Source organism: Scardinius erythrophthalmus, assembly GCF_964197995.2.
Source record: "Scardinius erythrophthalmus genome assembly, chromosome: 7".
NCBI classification, from domain to species: Eukaryota; Metazoa; Chordata; class Actinopteri; order Cypriniformes; family Leuciscidae; genus Scardinius; species Scardinius erythrophthalmus.
Window position 1 is genome coordinate 7,893,784 of NC_138227.1, and position 20,304 is coordinate 7,914,087.

Below are 20,304 nucleotides of genomic sequence, written 5' to 3' on the forward strand. Positions count from 1 at the left end.
AGGATTGTCGCTTCATTCCCACCAGCATGTGTGTTAGTGACTGATCAAATAACAAGCCACTTAGTTGGAAAGAACACTTTTTTTTTTCTTTCTTTTTTTTTTTTTTTTTTCTGGCTTGAAATATAATCTGCATTTAAAGAAGCTATGCGGGTTCAGACATTTCGTGGACAGTCAGGTTGGTTCACACATGAGTTGCTTTGATTCTTATGTACATTTAATTACAGAAAAGGTTCAGCCATCAGAGTGTTTTAATTATGCTTTTAATTTTGGCCTCTGAATTACAGGTATCAGTTATGCATGTGCAAAAGTATGTTGTGGAGCAATTTTTCCGATGACTGCTCACATGCCCGTTTCTGCTGCTGTCATTTTGTTTGCTTTTAACGTTGATGTGAACATTTGTTTTTAAGGGTCATGACGGACCGGCCGCCCAGCAGTTATGGCTCCATGCATAGCGATGATGAGGAGGATGAAGATGACTTTGAACCTCCGCTCAAACATGCAGAAACAAAGTACAGTAATATACAACTTAACCATCACAAAAAAAAACAATTTGAGCAAAACAAAAAGCATCTTGGTCTCATTCTATGAATAATAGTAATAAAACAGTTTTAAGTGATGGAGTGAATGTTATGCTTGCTTAATCATGTCAAAACTGATAGAAACTAAGTTATTTATATCAAATAAGGTTGGATCTTGTCAACTTTTGAACATGCTACAGGAGAACTCATTAATTTTATCATTTAAAATTGATGGTTCATTCTTGTTTTGAGGTTAATAGGTGTGACAGGGAGATCAATTATCCTGATGTAATTAAAAATGTTCAGCATTAGAAATTTCAGCATCATTACTCCAGTCTTCAGTGTCACATGATCCCCTTTGATAAAAAGTGATAGTAAAGATTTTTATTCTCCTGGGACCCAGGAATAGAATTTTGTCTACTGTAGTGGACATTGTTTTAGTGAATTTCTCTAACATCATACATGTCACAACCTGGGTGTATTGTAAAGAGCACAATCAGGGCTTTCCACAAATGTTTGGAGGTTTCACCATGAAAACAACCTCTCCTTGGTCTGACATTTTATTTGGTGATCAAATGTAGGAAATATGATAATATATTGTAATTATAATTTAAATCGGACTACTTTTCAAATTGTATTTCATAAACCAACATCTCAGGCAAACATTTATGGGGTTTCAAATAAAAAAATGACTTTGTTACAGAACAGGGCATTGCTTTTATACATGTCCACTGTAGAGGACACCAGGACTTAAATCATGTTTATCAGGCATTTCGGGAGGCACCACAAGTGAATATAGAAATAAGTTATACATCAATATTCCTATGAAATATTAGATATTATTATTATTATAATTATTAAAACGTTGCTAATTATTACTCCAATTATTAAACTACTTTCATTAAATGTTGCTCCAAGAACACAATAATGTGCACATTAGATACAGTGTATAGATACATTTCATTGAATGGGGATATTAATTTCTGGCCATTTTATCCATATATTGCATAAAGTAAAATGGTGTATCAGTTCATTCTGTTATATCTTTCATAACATAGTTGAGAATCATCTTTATACAAACGTTCTCAAACCTGTCCTGGAGGACCACTAACACTGCACGTTTTCGTTGTCTCCCTAATCAAACACCTCATTCAACTCATCAGCTCATTAACCTTGAATGAGGTGTGTTTGATTAGGGAGACAACGTAAACGTGCAACGTAAACTAACTTAAACTTTTTTTCTTTTTCTGGGACTCAGGAGGATATTGTTAAAGGTTTCCATTTTTAATAAATGCTGTTCTTTTTTCCGGATTTATTGATGAATAAAAGTTAAAGTGTCACAGGTTTAAAAAAAAAAATATATATTAAGGAGCACAACATTGATAAATCATAATATACTGATTTCTAAAGGATCACTCCAGACTGGAGTAATGATGCTGAAAATCCAGCTTTGATCACAGGAATAAATTACATTTTAAAGTATATTAAAATGGAAAACCATTTTTTTTAAATTGTAGTAATTTTTCACAATAATACTGTTTTTACTGTATTTTATCAAATAAAAGCAGGCCTTGAGCATTAAAGAGTTCTTTCAAAAACAAATGTTTCCAAACCTTTGAGCAGTACTGTATGTTTGGTAAAGTTAAATTTTAGTGTAGTACTTATGTTGTGGACACAAATGTGAATCATTTTATAGTCCATTTATGTATTTATATCATATTTATATGTTGTACAGGGTCAGGCTTTACCGCTCAGGATCTCCAGAGACTGCGATTACTGAACGAACACACACAAATCAGTCCAGCATATTCCAAGATGGACTGGTTCTGCGACAGCAGTCCATAGTGTACAAAGAAGCCTCTCCTCCAAGACACGAGTAACTACATCCACAACACGCATGCATCTAAATAGTGAATAGTTTACCTATGCTCAAAGGACTCACTTCATTGTCATTAACAGAGAGCCCATGTTCGTGGAGCAATCTGAGGTGCGGAGCGACGTGAGGACAAACAGAACGCTGAATGAAGAGCCGGATGACCGAGAGATGGGCGAGACAGACCCGCAGGAACAGTCCAATGAAAGTGCTGCAATGGAGGTGCAGGAGGAGCGGAGCGAGGAGCCGGCTTATGATTTCGATGAAATTGTTGTACATTTTGATGAACCGAAGGAGCCTCCGCCGCCGCCTCCAGCGGGCGCCGGTCTGCAGTTTCGACACACTCACAGCTCCCTCACCCTGCGCCACATTCTAACGGTCAGTCGCTGTTTTTGATTCTGCTGTTTTGTTTCCTCCTAATTAGGGCTGTACAATTGATTGAAATGAAACTGCACGTGATCTGGTAAAGGCTGCGATTATTTTATGTGCAGCTTGTCAGTGAAGTACGGCTCTGTGATCGATAGTAAATGCTGCTCGATCTGAAAGCCAGAGGGTCACTCACTCACTCACTCACTCACTCACTCACTCCCATAGCAGAAGAATAACACACATCGTTCCAGGAAATCCCTTTCGCCATCATACTATCTGTAGCTGAATAAACAAGATTGAAATGCTTTGATTAACATGACTAATAAACATACTATTGCCTTATTCTGTATAAGAAGCCACATCATCTCACAGAAAGATGAGCTCAACTGTTGTTATGAAGCGATTTTGGAGTAAAACCATGTTATTAAATGTCTGTTGTTGGAAAGAGGTTCATAAATGCTTCTCATGTTTGGAAAGATGTTGCTTTTTCAAATGCACGTCACAAGTGACTCAAACTCAGTGCTTGTCAAATGGAGCAGCGTTTACGGAGCCGTACATCAATGACAAGCTGTGCATAAAAAATAATCGCAGCCTTTGCGATTTCAAAATCGCTGTAAGCCAATTCGATTTAAGTGCGATTACGTGTAAAGTGCGATTAATCATGCAGCCCTCCTCCTAAATGGTGGTCCTATGTCGTACAGTGTCACGGTCTTGCAACCAAAGATGGCCTGCGATCATTTTCTGTCATTTATCATGATCATCTCAGTGTGTTTGCTGCTACGACCTACGTCTACTGACTAACCATACAAAATGCAACATGAAATAGCGTATTGATCAATCCAACATGGCGCTAAAACTTAAAACGACTTGCCTCACGCTCCATTTGCAAAGTTGTCATGCCAAGTTGGACTCTTTTCCCAAGCCTAGCCTAGTTCATATTATCCTTTCGCTTCCTCCTCTTTTTTTTTTTTTTTTTCTGGGAAATGATCCAAATACACCAGAGAGGAATTCAAAGTTCATGATTTTGCAGTCTTTTGTCATTAATTTAATATACAGGGACAAAACCATTCAACTTCTTTGCAACATTTATAACTTTTTTGTTTCACTTTTTATACTTTTTATTTTACTAAAAAAAAAAAAAAAAAAACATCCAACGGTCTTTAAAATGAGATCAAACTTTTTTGATGCACATGGGTTACACTTTATCTTGCACTATATTCAGATAAATATTACAGATGTGTCTTGTCTCGTTCAGGCCATGGTGAACAGTCTTGGTCAGCTTCGTCCATCAGAGATGTCGTATTTTAAGCGTAGTCTGAGCAGTCACTGCAACTTCAAGAAGAACTACTCTATGATTGCGGATCTTACTGACGCGCTGGATGTGGCTGATAAAATGATCGAGATCTGTAAGCTGGGAGAGGCTCTCCATCTCACTGTACGAAACCTCCAGAACATCAGAAGGGACGATTTGGCCCAAATCCTGAGGAAGACCTGTAGACGAGGTACAGCAGCTTTCACACGTCACCTGATAGATGCTCAAGGAACAGTTGCCCCCAAAAAGTATAAACATTATTTATATTTATCATTTTATATATATATATATATATATATATATATATATATATATATATATATATATATATATATATATATATATATATATATATATATATATATATATATATACTTTGATCAAAACAGTAAAAAAGTAATTTAGGGCTGTCAATGTTAACACAATTAATTCAAAATCCTTAATGCATTCATTTAATGCAAATAAATTATTAAAGCACATGAAATTGCACCATTAACGTAATTTGTCACACAGTTAGTAGGGATGCACCAATATTAATTTTGTTATTAATCATTCTAATAAGCTGATTTGCTGCTCGAGAAACATTTCTATCAACAATGTTGAAAACAGTTTCCACAGAAATCTGAAGCAGCGGAAACTGATACTTTTTTTTTTTCCAGGATTGATCAGAAAGTTCAAAAGAGCAGCATTTATTTGAAATGAAAATATTTTAACATAATAAATGTCTTTACTGTCACTTCTGATCAGTTTAATGCATCCTTGCTGAATAACAGTATTAGTTTCTTTAGAAAAAAAAAAATCATACTGACCCAAAAAGTTTGATTGGTAGTGTACATTTTTATTTATTATTTTTACTTCTGACTCACGATATTGATTAAACGTATACAGAAATGAGTAATCAGTACAGTAAATTCTAGTTAATTCACAATAAATTATGACTTTTGAGTGAACTGTTCCTTTCATTTTTGAATATGGCTAATTATTTCAGTGTAAAATGTGTTATAAAATAAACCTTGCATGTTAAAAAGCGTAATAAATTCTGTTTTGTTTCTGTGCAGCCTTGTTACAGTATGATCTGAGAATAGCCCACGACAGGCGCTATTACTCTCTTTACGAGGGTCGATGTCGTCCAGGTCAGCAGCGCTACATCAGTGACGTCTACGTCGAACCCGTAACCGTCATCAGAGGCAGAAGGGACCCTGTCAACACTGAGAACGAAGTCCGACGGATCCCGTTCATGGTCGAGGAGACGGCAATCAGGGCCGCCGACATCTTCCGCCCCCTTCCTCCCGAGCACAAACCAATCCGTACGGTCATGATGACGGGAATCCCTGCCTGCGGTCTAACGGTGGCCGTGAGTAAGTTCATCGTGGATTGGATGGAGGACAAAAACAATCAGGATTTTCAATTAGTGTTCCCAATTCCGGCGAAAGAGTTGCACATTGCGAAAGGTGGAGACCTGAGCTTCCTAGAGACGCTCTCACGCTACTTCGCCGAAGCCGAGGACATCGGATTCATCGAGAAGGAAGATTGCTTGTGTCTCTTCATTATCGATGCGTTAGAAGTTTGCCGTCATCAACTGGACTTCGAAAACAACAAAACTATAACGAGCGCCAGGGAGAAAGCGCCACTTGACGCCCTTCTCACGAGCTTAATCAAAGGCACGTTGCTTCCTAACGCTTGTGTTTGGATCACCAGCCACGTCTCCGCCGCATACAAAATCCCTCCCAATTTAATCGACAGGTTTGTAGAGTTGAGAGGATTCACGGATCAAAACAAAGAAGAGTACTTTACCAAGAGAACCACCGACCCACCCGAGCTCGGTAGGAAGGTTTATGACCAAATGAAACGCTCCAAAGCTCTTGAAATCATCTGCCATCTTCCTCTCTTCAGCTGGATGGTGGCGTTTATCTTCGAACGGGCGTTTCGAGATCCCGACTATGGCAAACATCCACCTGGCATCACGGCGTTTTATTCGCAGTACGTCGTCGTCCAAATGAACCGCTCGTTCGAGAAGTATCGCGGCTGTAACGTGGAGGCGCAAAAGTGGAAGGATGAAGATAAGGCGTTTATAGAGCTGATGGGGAAGATGGCGTATCGAATGATTCTAGATGGACGAGACGAGTTTACCGTGGCTGATTTGAGAAATGTTAACCTGACCTATGAAGATTTGCGCACTCGTGATGAGTTAACCACCGAAGTCAGGCGGGCGAGCGAAGACGTAGAGACGTGGGTCTTCAAGTTCGTGCACGTTACCATACAGGAGTACATGGCCGCCATGTACGTGTACGTGGCGTTTAGGAAACACGCGAAAAACGTGTTTATATCGAGCCAAAAGTCTTGGTTACAGGGTACAACAGGCAAGGATCGCCCCGTGATCGAGATGTACCGTCCCGCCATCGACCGCATGCTGGCTTCTCCGAACGGACATCTGGACATGTTTCTTCGCTTTTTGATCGGATTGGTGACTCCAGGAACTGAGGATAACCTCCGTGGATACGTGCTCGGTCACTATCATCCCAAAGCCAAAGGCACGGAGGACTTGGTCAAATACATCAACAAAAAGATGAGGGAAAACATCCACCCTGACAGGCGAAGAAACCTGGAGTTGTGCATGGTGGAACTGGAGGAAGGCAAAGACGAAAGATGAGTGAGAATAGTAGAAAATGGATTAATCTCTCAAGCGGGACTGTGGAACACTAAACTAAAAGCAGCGTCCCACGCAAATCAATCTGGTCTAAGGGATAGTTCACCCAAACACGTGTACAGATTTAAGTCACTGCTGCTTTCATTGAATGGGATGACAGTGATAAAACACTCCATTTTTTGTTTCTGGGGTAAAAAAGCATGGGTTTGAATGACATTATCGTGTGTAATTTGCAAATATGGGTGATTAAAGGCACACTATGTAAGATTTTTGGATCAGAATATCCCGAAGCCACTAGAACAATGTTATATATTTTGCTGATCTGTGCACTTGCATTATCCCAAATGTTTCTAAGAATGTTTAAATCCAGTGAAATAAGCAGTTTTAATCGTGTGTCGCCTATCAATGGCATCATACCCGTAGAAGCCATGGGAACACCAAAGATGCTTTAATATATTATGTGTTTTATTAGACAGGTGAGCAACTGTTTGGATACATTCATCGACAGAGAACTAATCATTGTTATACAGCTCAACACAGTCTTTTTGTTTACATCTTGTTTTCTTGCTTTACCGCGAGTACCATGTTTAATATTGATCTAGCTCACTGCAGTGTGTAACAAGTGTCTCGTATAGTAGCCGCCGAGTGAACGCACAGAGTAGCATAACTTTCGACACACTCAAATGTATCTGATATGATAAAACAATGCTGCGTTACCCAACATACGCATGACCAGAAGAAGCGGAGGCGTCTGTTGGATAATAAAAGCTCCACTGCTCTCGAGCTGCTCGTCTCTCATTAGCAGTCGCTCCAACGCAAATAAATCTTCAATACATTACCGGTCATCCATGAATATGATTTCTGCCTGAGTGCCGTCGTATTCTCCACTGGCTGTAGAAGTGAAGACAACTCCCATGAATCCACGAAATCAAGGCGTCATCAAGCCACGCCTTTGTTTGAATAAACGACCTCTAGTGGTGAAAACTTACATAGTGTGCCTTTAATCCTGTATTTGTTGGGTGAGCTATTCCTCCTTTTAGGTGCTGAACAGAGAACATTAGTTTGCTTGTTTGTGTCAGTATGAGAACAGATAATAATAGCACTAATGTCATTAAAGTGCACAAGGGGCTGAAGAACTGGACGTGCAGTTTATCAACAACGGCTGGTTTGCAGAGTCACCAGCACCCAATGCAAACTCTAGTAAACGCATTATTCAGTGATCCGGCTGTGTGACACATGCAGTACTAGAATTTATTATCCTGACTAGACAGTGTTCTGATGCTTGTTTTTATTCATGTTATTCTGATATGAGCGTTTGTTGTTTTTCAGGTTTGTAATCATAAAATATTAATGGATTTTGTTTATGCTTCAGATTTACTCTTTAGTAAGAAATCATGTAGTTAATGATCCAGAATATGTTCAAATAGTCCAGTTTGCTTGGATTCACTGACATCTGAATGAATTTGAGCAACAATAGTATTTAATTTGCCACTTTTCTTTTTTTCCCCCTCTTTTTTTTTTTTAAGGGTAGTGTGACTGAAAATCTGGGTTGGAAAGCCAAGGGTTGTTGATTTACGTTGATTTATATGCCTTTATTACCATTGTGTCATTGAGTAACGTATAATAAAAATGTCTCTTGGAATGGTGGAGCAGTGGTGTTTCTTACCATGTCAAATTTTTCGAAATATTTAACGTCAATATCTAATGTATAGGTTATACAGCAATAGGCATCTGTATGTGTTTATATAAAATATAACGTAATGTAACTGTTTTTTGAGGGGGGGGGGAATATAAATGCATGTTTTTTTTTTTTAATTCCCCAAAAGTTTAAAATGCACAGAAGCTATGTCTCTTTAATATTTTTATCACCAAATTCTATTTTTCTCATGATTTTTTTTTTTTTTCTAATTTAAATAAAACTTTACCAGCTTATCACATTTAAGTGAGCATATTAGCATATTTGTAGTGACAAGGTACATTAAATTACATATTAGTGATGTATTACTAATATATATACACACAATTATTGCTGGTGCTTGGTAAGACTTGCATTAAAAGGGGAACCTGAACCACATCTAGAGACCGTTTTCCCGAGCTTTGCCGATGTTGCACGAGTCGCTGCCATGTGCTGGTTCGGGTGTAACGCGGAAAATTCTAGAGGTAATAATTGTTTCTCGTTGGACATAAAATAATTTTCCTCCAGGGGGCGTTTGGCGGCCCAGAAACACGAATCCTCCATCCAAACATTCAAATCTCAAGACATGAATTTCCTTTATTGGAGACACCAATACACTAGAAAGCTTAAACGTTAAAATGTATTGATTTCCGAGAATTGTTATCTTTGATAAAAATGTAAATCCGTCACAGCATTTTTTTTTTAGAAAATTAATTTTATAAAACAGCTTCTATAGTAATCGTAATCGACTGTGATTGGCTCATCCTGACGAGCGCTGAGAAAAGTAGCAGCTGCCACGTGACAACACCAATATCAGCAGCGCCAATATAGGACAATAATTTACATTAAATGATGACAACGAGAAACCTTAAAAGCCATTAAATTAAAAATACTCAAGGAATCGTCATAATATAAAAATAAAATTAATAGACCCACCACATTTATCACATGTAAATTAATTCTGACCGCCGTTCTACCCACTTATTTCCGTTTCTGCGGTCGAGTGTCAGAAAAGTTCGCGAATTTTCCCGAACGCGTCGCGAGTTTCCGGCAGAGGAAAGATCCTGCGCGAGGCACAATATACACGCGCGCTCCAGACATCAAAACCGAACATTCAGTGCAATAAAAGACTAAAAAACTGTTATTACGAGTTGTGAATACTTCATCTGTATCGTGAACCGTCCGCAATGTCTGTGCTTTGTTATAATAAAGGCTGCGGGCAGCGATTTGATCCAGAAATCAATCCAGAGGGTGAGTGTTTGTTACACTAATCTAGTTACAAAGTTTATTCATAATCGAAAGTGTTACTTATTATTTTTTGTGTGACGTTACCGCGCTGTCTATTATTTAGCTTCATACTCTTACGTTTCCAACCAAACAAAGCATGCATGGCTCTGGTTTTTAAGAAACACAACAGAGTCAGAAATATGCAGTGTTGTTAATTGAAATATAAGGCTTGCTTTGTAGAATATAATGCATGTAAGTGTGTTAGTGAACTGGACAGCACTGCATAATACTTGAGCTCAATGAATTATGTAACTTGCTGTCCTTATAAAGGGCTCTTACATTATCATAAAACATCACCAAACATTATTTAATGTATAAAAGATCAAAGGAAAATGCCACATAACTTCATATATTTGCCATATTTTTCCTGAAACATTACATACTTGAAGCATAAACTTACAAATCACTTTAGATTTAATATTTTTATTTGAATTATTATTATTTATTATTATTATTATTATTATTATTATTATATAGCCTAATAATTATACATATATAATTAACTGATATTTGTGATCACATGCCACACTGACACTGCTTGACAAACATGCATATAATGTTAGTTAACATAATTTTAAGTGTTACCCAAGTTTATGTCTAATTATAGCTTACTAGCTTTTTTCCTGAACTTTCCTGAAAAAAACAAATCCTTGAAACATTGATTTACATTTTGCTCCCTCATTCAGGTTCAGCTACTCTGATTCAAGAAAATTGTATTTCAGAAAAAAAATAATAAAAATATATTAATTTAATAAAAACAGTAATGTATAAAAATTAATTAACAATAATACACTACTGTCACTACTAATGATTAAATCATTCACAAATGTTCAAATAAGTGATTGGATAATAATGTTACACGTGATTTTAAGTGTAAAATCATTTCAATCATGACAACTCTCGAACAGTTTTAGCATGTTACTGAATATGGTAATGTTAATGTATTTGGTCTTGGTGGATTAGATCTGCTACACTGCTGTTGATTATTACTGTTACAGAGCAAGTATGGACTCGCTACTGCTAGTAGATACACAGATCATGTAAGATATGCGGCTGCTGCATAAATAATATACATAAATCCTGTAGCAGATCTAGGCAGGTGGAGCTGGGGAGGTGGAGAGGAACTTCATTACCAGCTTACAGCAAACAAACAACCAGACCATTTAAACGATGAGCAAGCGATCTCATTGGCTGCAGGATCAGCAGAGGCCAATCAGCTTGTACCATGCAGTAATGACGTGATTGCTTGTAGATTGCATGTAAAATACCATCAGCCTGCGGCGCCCTCTAGAGTTTCATGACTGATATGTTTTGCAGATGCGTGTACGTACCATCCTGGAGTTCCTGTGTTTCATGATGCTCTGAAGGTGAGTGCCTGAAGATCGTGGATATATGAAGTATTTATTCTTTTCATTCTAGACCCTGTTTACACCTGGAATTAAGATGCGTTTTGGTCGATCGGATCACAAGTAGACGAGGGACACACATTCCCGTTTACACCTGATGTTTTAATAAGTCACTTTTGTCCACTTTAAACCACTTCTGTCCTGATTTCTTCGAGGGGAGGGTCTATGGGCGGGTAAATGTTTGGGTTTATTCAGATCTTTCGATCTAATGGACAGAATAAGCTCATGCAATTTACATATGAAGCAAGACCGGAGACGATGGAAAAACATACAGAAAAATACTGTCGCTTCTGCTCTGACAGACGCAAGATCAGCCGAACGCTGTGAGTTTTTCATCTTCAAAACAATCCTGGGTCTTCAGACGACAAAGTTTAAATCCCGTCTGCTAAATCTCTTCCCATAATGTAGCATTAGAGTTGCAGTGCTTTGCCTGTGCTTCACCCCAATATAGTCCCAAGTCAATATCTGCCTAGGAAATCACCTAGTCTTAATCTGCATCGCTATTTGTACTCGTTGTGAATACACAGGCCACAAGAAGTAATTCGTTTTTTTTATTATTTTTTTTTATCACTTTTACTCATGACATGCTAGCTGGCAACAAAGGATTCCATTCATTATGCTAAGCTAAGCTAGCGGTGGCGCTTCCAAAATAAAACAATGCATGCGCTGAGACAAAAATGCGTTTGCCCACCTATCTAAATGTAGGAAAGACGGTGAATAAGCCCTATTTCAAAAAATGGTGGAGTGTTCCTTTTATTTTGTACTGTTTACTGGTACTTATTGGTGTCAGTCTTCTGAGAAATGTTTTTGTATTGTTCTGGGTGCAATAATGCATATGTTTCCTTTAAAAGACACTCCAACGAACCCTCTGTCTTTCTTTATCTCTTGCTTTCTTCAGGGTTGGTCGTGTTGTAAGAGACGGACAACAGACTTCTCAGATTTTCTTAGTATTGTGGTAAGTGTCTCATTCTCAGATCTCAGCAGAACATTTTACACGCAAATAAATGTGTTTTTGTGTTTGATGGTGTCTAAACACAGCATGCTTCTTCAGAAGAAAAGAGAGAGAACAACTATTTTCTGTTTTGCATTGGTGTACTCAAATTCTCACTGTCAGTTGCTAACCGATATCAGAACCATGTAAAATTCCTTAATCTCTTCGACATCCATGAATTCTGTCACTAAGATAATTAAAGCAAATGCATGCAAATGTCTCCTGTTTTATGGCTTGTTCTCTGTCAGGGCTGCACTAAAGGTCCTCATAACAGCGAGAAGCCGCTTGAACCCGTGAAACCAGACGTGAAGGTCTCAGGAGAGAAGAAAGAGCTGGAGGATCTGAAGCCCAGGTTTAATGAGTATATCATCCAGGCCCCCAAACCACTGGAGTCCATCCAGAGACCCAGGTAACTCTTCCTCCTCTTCATCTTCATCATCATCATCATCGCTATAATGGCTGCTAACCTCAAATTCACTTTATTCTTGTTTACTACTGTGAAGCTACTTTGAAAGGATGTGTATTGTATAAAGCGCTTTATAAATGTTGTTTCAGCGCTGAGGAGCCGCTGGTGGAGCTGCAGAGGAAAGTCTCCCCGTCTCTGAACCAGACGCTCGAGAAACTCAGACTCGCAGACGCCGCTCAGCTCCAAGAGAAAGGTGACGTTACATCATTATAAACTTGCAGGAGGTTCTAGATTCATTCTCGTTTTATTTAGTTACTTGACCATCTTAAACCTGACATGTGCATCTTTTTGACCTCCAGAAGAGGAAGGAAGTGAGGTCAAAATTGGGACGGCGTGTAAAAATGGAGGCTGCTCAAAGGTTAGAAGAACATTTCTTCTGTATGTTATGGTGATATAAGTCATGTTAGTTTAAAGAGGACCTATTATTATTTTTCCATGTTCATCTTTCTTTGGTGTGTAATGTTGCTGTTTGAGCATGTTTGAGTCCCTCCAGCAGGAGTTATTCTCTATATCAGTGTCACTGTTTCTGAACTCCCTGAAATGCCTCCATTGTAGTCTTGAGTTTCTTCCAGGAACGAACACGTCACAATATTCATCATTTAAATAATAAATATGCAGAATAAAGGGGCGGAGCCTGGTTGAGTTAGTTAGTAGTGTGTTGAAACTCGAGGTTATGGTAAGGGGCGGGACATTTCCCAAACACATTCACATTCTTGACCAATCACAACACACTGATCCAGCCGACCAATCAGAGCACAGTGTGCTTTTCAGAAGGAGGGGCTTCATAGAGACAGGAACTCAACAGAGCGTTACTGACAGACTGGGAAGAGAGGAGCTGCAACAATGGAGAATATGGGGAAATAATGTGTTTTTTGAACATGAAAACCTGTTCTTGTAGAGCCCAAAAACAAAATCAAGACATCAAATGGCCTCTTAAACATCATTAAATGCATTATAACATTGAGTGATACATTTGCCACAGTATTATTTAATCTTTGTTAATAAAAAATACAACTGTTCAATGTCAGTTAATGTCAACTCAAGAACATTACATAATATTAACTGATACAATTTTAGATTTTTTTGATCGATTAGCATATTTGTAAATGAAGATTAATAAATGGTTTAGAAGTATTTTTCATTGTTAGTTCACGTTTACTAATATACTTAATGTTAACAGATGGAACCTTACTGTATACAGTATATTAACCTTTTTTTTAATTAAATGTGTGCTAATATTATGCCATTATGATTATCAGACATACAACGGACCAAAGACTGATGCAGAAACGTGTTCATATCATCCTGGAGTGCCCATCTTCCACGAGGGGTGAGGAGAATTTATAACTGATGCTGAAAAGCAACTATTTCATCTTTTTAGACGGTATTTTATGAGCATGCATGGTTTCAGGATGAAGTACTGGAGCTGCTGTAAGAGGAAGACGTCTGATTTTAACTCATTCCTGTCTCAGGAGGGCTGTAATAAAGGATCACACCAGTGGAGGAAAGACACGGTGAGCCGAGCAATGGCTTCATGTCCATCAGGTCAAGATCACATGATAGACTATGATTCTCAAACGCGTGTGTTTTCTGTCTCTGCAGGGTAACAAAGTGGCTCCATGTCGATTTGATTGGCACCAGACAGGAAGTCATGTGACCATGTCTATCTATGCAAAGAACTCGAATCCTGAGCTTTGTTCTGTGGAAGCGAACAGCATCTCGGTGAGGGAGTTCGACTGTTTAAAGTGATATATGTGTTTTTGCCATTGTCCAGTGTGGTGATGTTATTTATTAATGGTCTGTACTTTTTTTGTCTGATGAATGATTTTTTTCTGCAGCTGAAAATGCGTCTGATCTTTGATGGAGAAAAAGAGTTTGAGCTGAAGATGAGCCTGTGGGGGGTGAGTGTCAGTGACCAGCCATTATCTGTCCTTAAAACACATTTAGTGTCATTGAGATAACATTATTGATTTATTCATATTTTGAACTAGCTTTTTATTTTTTATATTTAGAATTTTAATTTTAGTTCATTTTGTTGTATTTTTAATTTTTTTTTCATATATATATTTTTTTTGTTTACTTTTTATTTCAGTTTTAGTTTGATATTTTAGTACTTCAAATTAAACTAAAATGTTGCCTTGGCAAATGGCTGAAATACAATAAGTTAAAAAATATTTGTAATGTTTATATTACATTTGATTTCAGTTGATGTTTTATTGTATTTAAAGTAACTTTTTTTTTTTTCAGTTTTAGTTAACTATAATAACAATTTGATAAACTTGTTTTTTTACACTTGTATTGAAAAGTTTGAATTTGTTATGATCCTAAAAAACTTTTATTCTAAAATATTCCTTAAGTACATAAAATTACTTTGTGGACAACAGTGTTGTTGAAATAAAGCTGAAATAAAATATAATATAAAAATTAGATGAAGTGCTGAAATTACTAAAGCTGAATTTTTTTTTTTAAAGTTTAAAATAAATAAAAATGACAAAAAGCACAGCAAAAATACTAAAAGTGAAATTAAAATGAAAGCTGATTATTATTTTTTTTTACCTAATTCAAAACAATGAATACTATAATAATAATAATAATAATAATAATAAGTTTTATTTATATGGCGCCTTTCCATAGCTCAAGGTCGCTTTACATTGTACATTACAATATATTTAATGTACATTACAATACATATTGCGTAGTGTAAGAGGTAGCGAATTCCATAATTGAAGAGCATTAACACTAAATGACCTTCCACCTACAGTAGACAACCGGAAACGAGGGATAGACAATAAACCAAGTTCAGCTGATCTAAGGGACCGGGCAGGGTGGTAAGGGTAGAGTAGGTCAGACAGATATTGGGGAGCAAGACCATTTAAACGGATAGTTCACTTTGAAATAAAATTTTGGTATGTTTTAGCTTACCTCAAGGGCATCCAAGATGTAGGTGTCTTTGTTTCCGCAGTAGTTTCAATTTTGATATTTTTAGGTCAAACCGTTCTTGTCTGTCAGTCATATAATGCAGGTCTATGGTCACCACCTCAAAGAGCATGCACAGTGAAGTCCAAATTAAACAATTCCCCATCGTAAGTACACATTGATGGCCTAAGACACGAAACGAGCGGTTTGTGTGAGAAAACGAACAGTTATATCATTTTTACCTCTTGTACACAACCAACAAGTGATCTGAGGGCGTGCGCGCATCCTGGTGTGTGACGTGTGCGTGCGTTCTGGCTTAGTCTGCGCAAGCGCCGGAAAGCGCCGGAAGTGATCTCTCGTGCGTGTACGTCACTCATTTACACAGAACAGAGATTGTAGGTAAGACGGCTAATAGAAATGGTACTAAGAACTATAATACTGTTCATTTTCTCACACAAACCGCTTGTTTCGTGTCTTAGGCCATCAATGTGTACTTATGATGGGGAATTGTTTAACTTGGACTTCACTGTGCATGCTCTTTGAGGTGGTGACCATAGACCTGCATTATATGACTGACAGACAAGAACGGTTTGACCCAAAAATATAAAAATTGAAACTACTGCGGAAACAAAGACACCTACATCTTGGATGCCCTTGAGGTAAGCTAAAACATACCAAAATTTAATTTCAAAGTGAACTATCCGTTTAATGCTTTGGACGTTAGAAGCAATACCTTAAAGTGGATACGTGATGCCACAGGTAGCCAGTGAAGGTCATGAATCAGAGGAGTAATGTGAGCAGAACGTCTAGTGGAGGTGAGAACTCTTGCTGCAGAGTTTTGAACATAGTAATCTTGCAATAAGTTTTTTGGGAAGACCAAGAAATAATGCATTGCAATAGTCCAGCCGTGATGTGATTAATGCATGAATTAAGGTTTCAGCATCAGCTAAAGTGAGAGAAGATCGTAGACGAGCAATATTACAAAGATGGAAAAAAGAGTTTTTAACAAGAGAAGAAATATGAGAGACAAAAGATAGAGTTGGATCGAATAAGACACCAAGGTTACGAATCGATGACGAAGGCTTAACATGAGTTCCATCAATATCAAAGGACTAGTCCATCCTTTTGACTGAGGCAGTAAAGCCAATCACTGATATCTCAGTTTTCTTATCATTTAATTTGAGGAAATTCAGGGACATCCAATGAGATATATATATATATATATATATATATATATATATATATATATATATATATATATATATATATATATATAAATATATATATATATATATATATATATAGAAATAATAGTATTTAAATAATAAACAACACTGGTAGACAAATATAAATTGTGTATATATATTTGAAATGAATGACTTATAATATATATTACATTTAACTATGTAATTCTCATACTTCCATTTATTTATGTCACGATCCACACTCAAGGAGACGAGGGAAGATAATAATAATGCAGTATTTATTAGGGAAAATCCGTACTCACAACTAGTCCAGGCAAGGGTCAAAACCCAAATAAGGCAATCCAAAACACAAAACAATAAACAGGCAAAACCAGACCTCAGAAGTGGTGTGACAATAACAAGGACTCCATAACAAACACTAAACAGGCAGGGTATTTATACACACAGAAACTAACAATCATGATGGGGAACAGCTGGGTGCAATGAACAGTGATGAGTGCAGACAAGGATTGTGGGGAATGCAGTTCCTAATGAAATGACACCGTGGGGGAAGAGGACCTCTAGAGGACACCAGGGAACATAAACCAACACTGTGACATACCCCCACCCCCTCTCTACGGAGCGGCTACCAGATGCTCCAAGACGTAAAAGCAAACAAAACAAGAGTCCAGGCGGGGGGTGGAATGGTGGAGGATCAGGGGGCGGGATGGGGGGCCAGGTCCATGGAGGGGAACAGGAACAGGGGGGGAACAGCTTAGCCGGCAGCCAGGGCAAAACAGACCAAAAGAGATCTCCCCTTGGGCACCCAGGGCGAAGATGACAATCCATCTGGTGGCCAGGGCGGAGACTTTCCCTCGGGCGGCCAGGGCGGAGACGACCCTTCGGGAGGCCAGGGAGGAGACGACCCTTCGGGAGGCCAGGGAGGAGACGACCCTTCGGGAGGCCATGGCACAGGAACAGGAGCGGACACCGGCTCAGGAAGAGGAATCGGCTCAGGAACAGAAACAGGACCAGACCCCGGCTCAGGAACAGGCACCGGCTCAGGAACAGACACCGGCGCAGGAACAGACACCGGCTCGGCAGCGGCCATCTTGTCCGGAGACACAGGCTCGGCGGCGGCCATCTTGTCCGGAGACACAGGCTCAGCGGCGGCCATCTTGTCCGGAGACACAGGCGAAGCGGCGGCCATCTTGTCCGGAGACACAGGCTCGGCGGCGGCCATCTTGTCCGGAGACACAGGCTCGGTGGCAGCCATCTTGTCCGGAGACACTGGATCGGCAGACGTGACGTGAACAGTCTCTGGATCGGCAGACGTGACGTGAACAGTCTCTGGATCGGCAGACGTGCCAGGTCGCTGCTGGGGAGGCGCCGGCAGGGCGAGCTGCTCGGGGATGGCCTCCGTGACGACAGCGGGCTGCTCGAGGACGACCTCTGGATCTTTGGGGAGGCTGGAGGTCTTCCTCCTCCTCTGCCGTTTCTGATGGCGATGTGCAGGCTCTGGGCTGGGCGGAATCAGCGCGAACAGAGCTCTGGGCTGGACATCACCAGCCCAGGGTCGAAGAGGGGCCAGAGTGGAGAATGGTGTCAGGATTCCTCTCGACCACCTCCTCTGACAGCAATAAACAATAAACAGGCAAAACCAGACCTCAGAGGTGGTGTGACAATAACAAGGACTCCATAACAAACACTAAACAGGCAGGGTATTTATACACACAGAAACTAACAATCATGATGGGGAACAGCTGGGTGCAATGAACAGTGATGAGTGCAGACAAGGATTGTGGGGAATGCAGTTCCTAATGAAATGACACCATGGGGGAAGAGGACCTCTAGAGGACACCAGGGAACATAAACCAACACTGTGACAATTTATGCCATATTTGATTGGATTACATTAGTACTAAAAAGTGTGAAAAAGAGACTTAACACTTTTAATTCAATGATTTATAGTGTGAATTTCATCCATTAGATGACGTTCCAGCACAAATAAGGGGAAAAGCACAATACCTGTTGTGTTTATTAGACATGATCCATTGAATGGTTTTGTCCCTGTGTATTAATGACAAAATAAGAATTCAAAGTTCATGATTTTGCAGTGTATTTGGGTCTTTTGTTGATATATGATTGTGTGTTTGACAGGTGATTGACATCAGTAAGAGTGTTGTTAACATGATGGCCTCTAAAGTGGAGGTGGTCATGAAGAAGGCGGAGCCTATAACCTGGGCGCGGCTGGACACGCCCCCTCCAAAGCCTCAACCGACCAATGAGAAAAAAGAGGATCAAGACCAAGAGAAAATGATCGCTTGACTCCCGCCGACTCGCTCAGGCTCTCAGACAGCAGTGATCAACTAAACCTGCATCCTCACCCGCTGTATGATCTGGCAAATCTGTGAGATTATTGATTTACTTTATTGGAGTTCATAATAATCCGATAATTGTGTAGGATGAGCACAGCCGCAGACTGTTCTTGCTTTACACTCTAATCAGTTTAGATGTGAATGAAAACGAAGCTGTGAGGGATAGAAGTACATTTACACAATATTTATATTAATATTATAATAATATGAAATCTTTATCAAAATATAGTAAATATCAAACTAATGCTTACAGATACCTAACTAACTATCTTTAACTGTAGGAGCTGCCGCAATTTCAGTTATTTTTATATCACATCACAACTGTCAACTAGTAATAACACATTTTTCTAGTTGGTTTTATTAATCAGTTTAATATGACATCAATGCAGCATCACTTTTTTGTATTTTCCCCCTTGCACATTTTTTCCACTTAATTTGTGGAAATACTAATTTTACTGGGTGAACAATTCGTTTAATATCTCTCACAGCCTTGTTTTCATTGGTGTCTAATTCAATATGGCATCTTAAGTCTTTCTAAAATGATTTCACTGAATTATAAATATTCAATATGGCAATAAAACAGATTTGGTCGAGTAACTCTTTCCTGTGGAGGTGAGAGTGAGATGAGTCAAAATAATGCGCATCAAAATATCAAACAAAATGTTTAAAAACAGTGTCTTGTCTGTATTTTGGTTATTTCCTCTGTTATGTTAGTGCTGTCAACATTTATACAAGCAAATATACATGTTGCCTTTTTGTTGTTTTATCATTCCATGTTTTGATGATTTACAGCCTTAATTTTCATTTGCTCTTAAACAACAGTCTTAGCTGAGCTTAAGTTTAACAGTCTCAGATCAGCTTGGATTAGGTTTACTTGTGTCGTGGATTGGGAACTTTTGTCATGTCGTTTCATGAATGAAGCTTCAGACACTTACTCTGGTTTGGCATTCTAGAAATAAACTGCAGTAAATCACTGAAAACTAGAATTAAATATAAGTATGTTTATGTGAATCTGATGGATCTATTGTTTATTAGACTCTCATGTTACTGTAAACATTAAATTATTGTACTGTACTCTCAAATTTGTCTTTCTGTCTGATCATTCAGTCTAACTTAAGGAGATTTTACTTGCCAAATGCTCAAATAGCATGCGTTCGCTAGAGATTTTATTTTTGTAAATATAGTGGGAACTTTATTAGGGAGAATTTCCCTGGAATTTTTTATAAAACCATTCCATCACATCAATGTTTTATTAACTATTTGTACATTCATTCTACATTGA

General features: G+C 38.5%; 2 protein-coding genes across 5 annotated transcripts in view; both read left to right on the forward strand.

Annotated features, from left to right (window-relative positions):
• nlrc3l (NLR family, CARD domain containing 3-like) overlaps window positions 1-8,361 on the forward strand; it is a 9,347-nt gene extending 986 nt beyond the window's left edge. For 2 of the 4 annotated variants that reach the window (XR_014030519.1, XR_014030520.1), the window contains exons 3-8: window positions 408-509; window positions 2,254-2,394; window positions 2,478-2,769; window positions 4,016-4,262; window positions 5,131-6,942; window positions 7,713-8,361. Coding sequence is in view for 2 of the 4 variants with exons in the window: in XM_081371067.1 (XP_081227193.1) it covers window positions 408-509; window positions 2,254-2,394; window positions 2,478-2,769; window positions 4,016-4,262; window positions 5,131-6,722 (2,374 nt within the window). In the remaining 2 variants the exon portion in view is untranslated. Of the gene's footprint in view, window positions 1-407; window positions 510-2,253; window positions 2,395-2,477; window positions 2,770-4,015; window positions 4,263-5,130 lie in introns of all 4 variants that reach the window. The other 2 variants (XM_081371067.1, XM_081371066.1) reach the window with 1 other exon arrangement.
• A 1,072-nt stretch (window positions 8,362-9,433) lies between these two features.
• On the forward strand, window positions 9,434-20,101 carry LOC308693944 (cysteine and histidine-rich domain-containing protein 1-like). The gene is made up of 11 exons (XM_081371137.1): window positions 9,434-9,645; window positions 10,999-11,048; window positions 11,986-12,042; window positions 12,327-12,487; window positions 12,634-12,737; window positions 12,844-12,902; window positions 13,804-13,874; window positions 13,956-14,058; window positions 14,147-14,266; window positions 14,383-14,445; window positions 18,805-20,101. Exons 1-11 carry the CDS (start codon window positions 9,582-9,584, stop codon window positions 18,970-18,972), a joined length of 1,020 nt encoding a protein of 339 aa, XP_081227263.1. The 5' UTR covers window positions 9,434-9,581; the 3' UTR covers window positions 18,973-20,101.
• The last annotated feature ends 203 nt before the right edge of the window (window positions 20,102-20,304 follow it).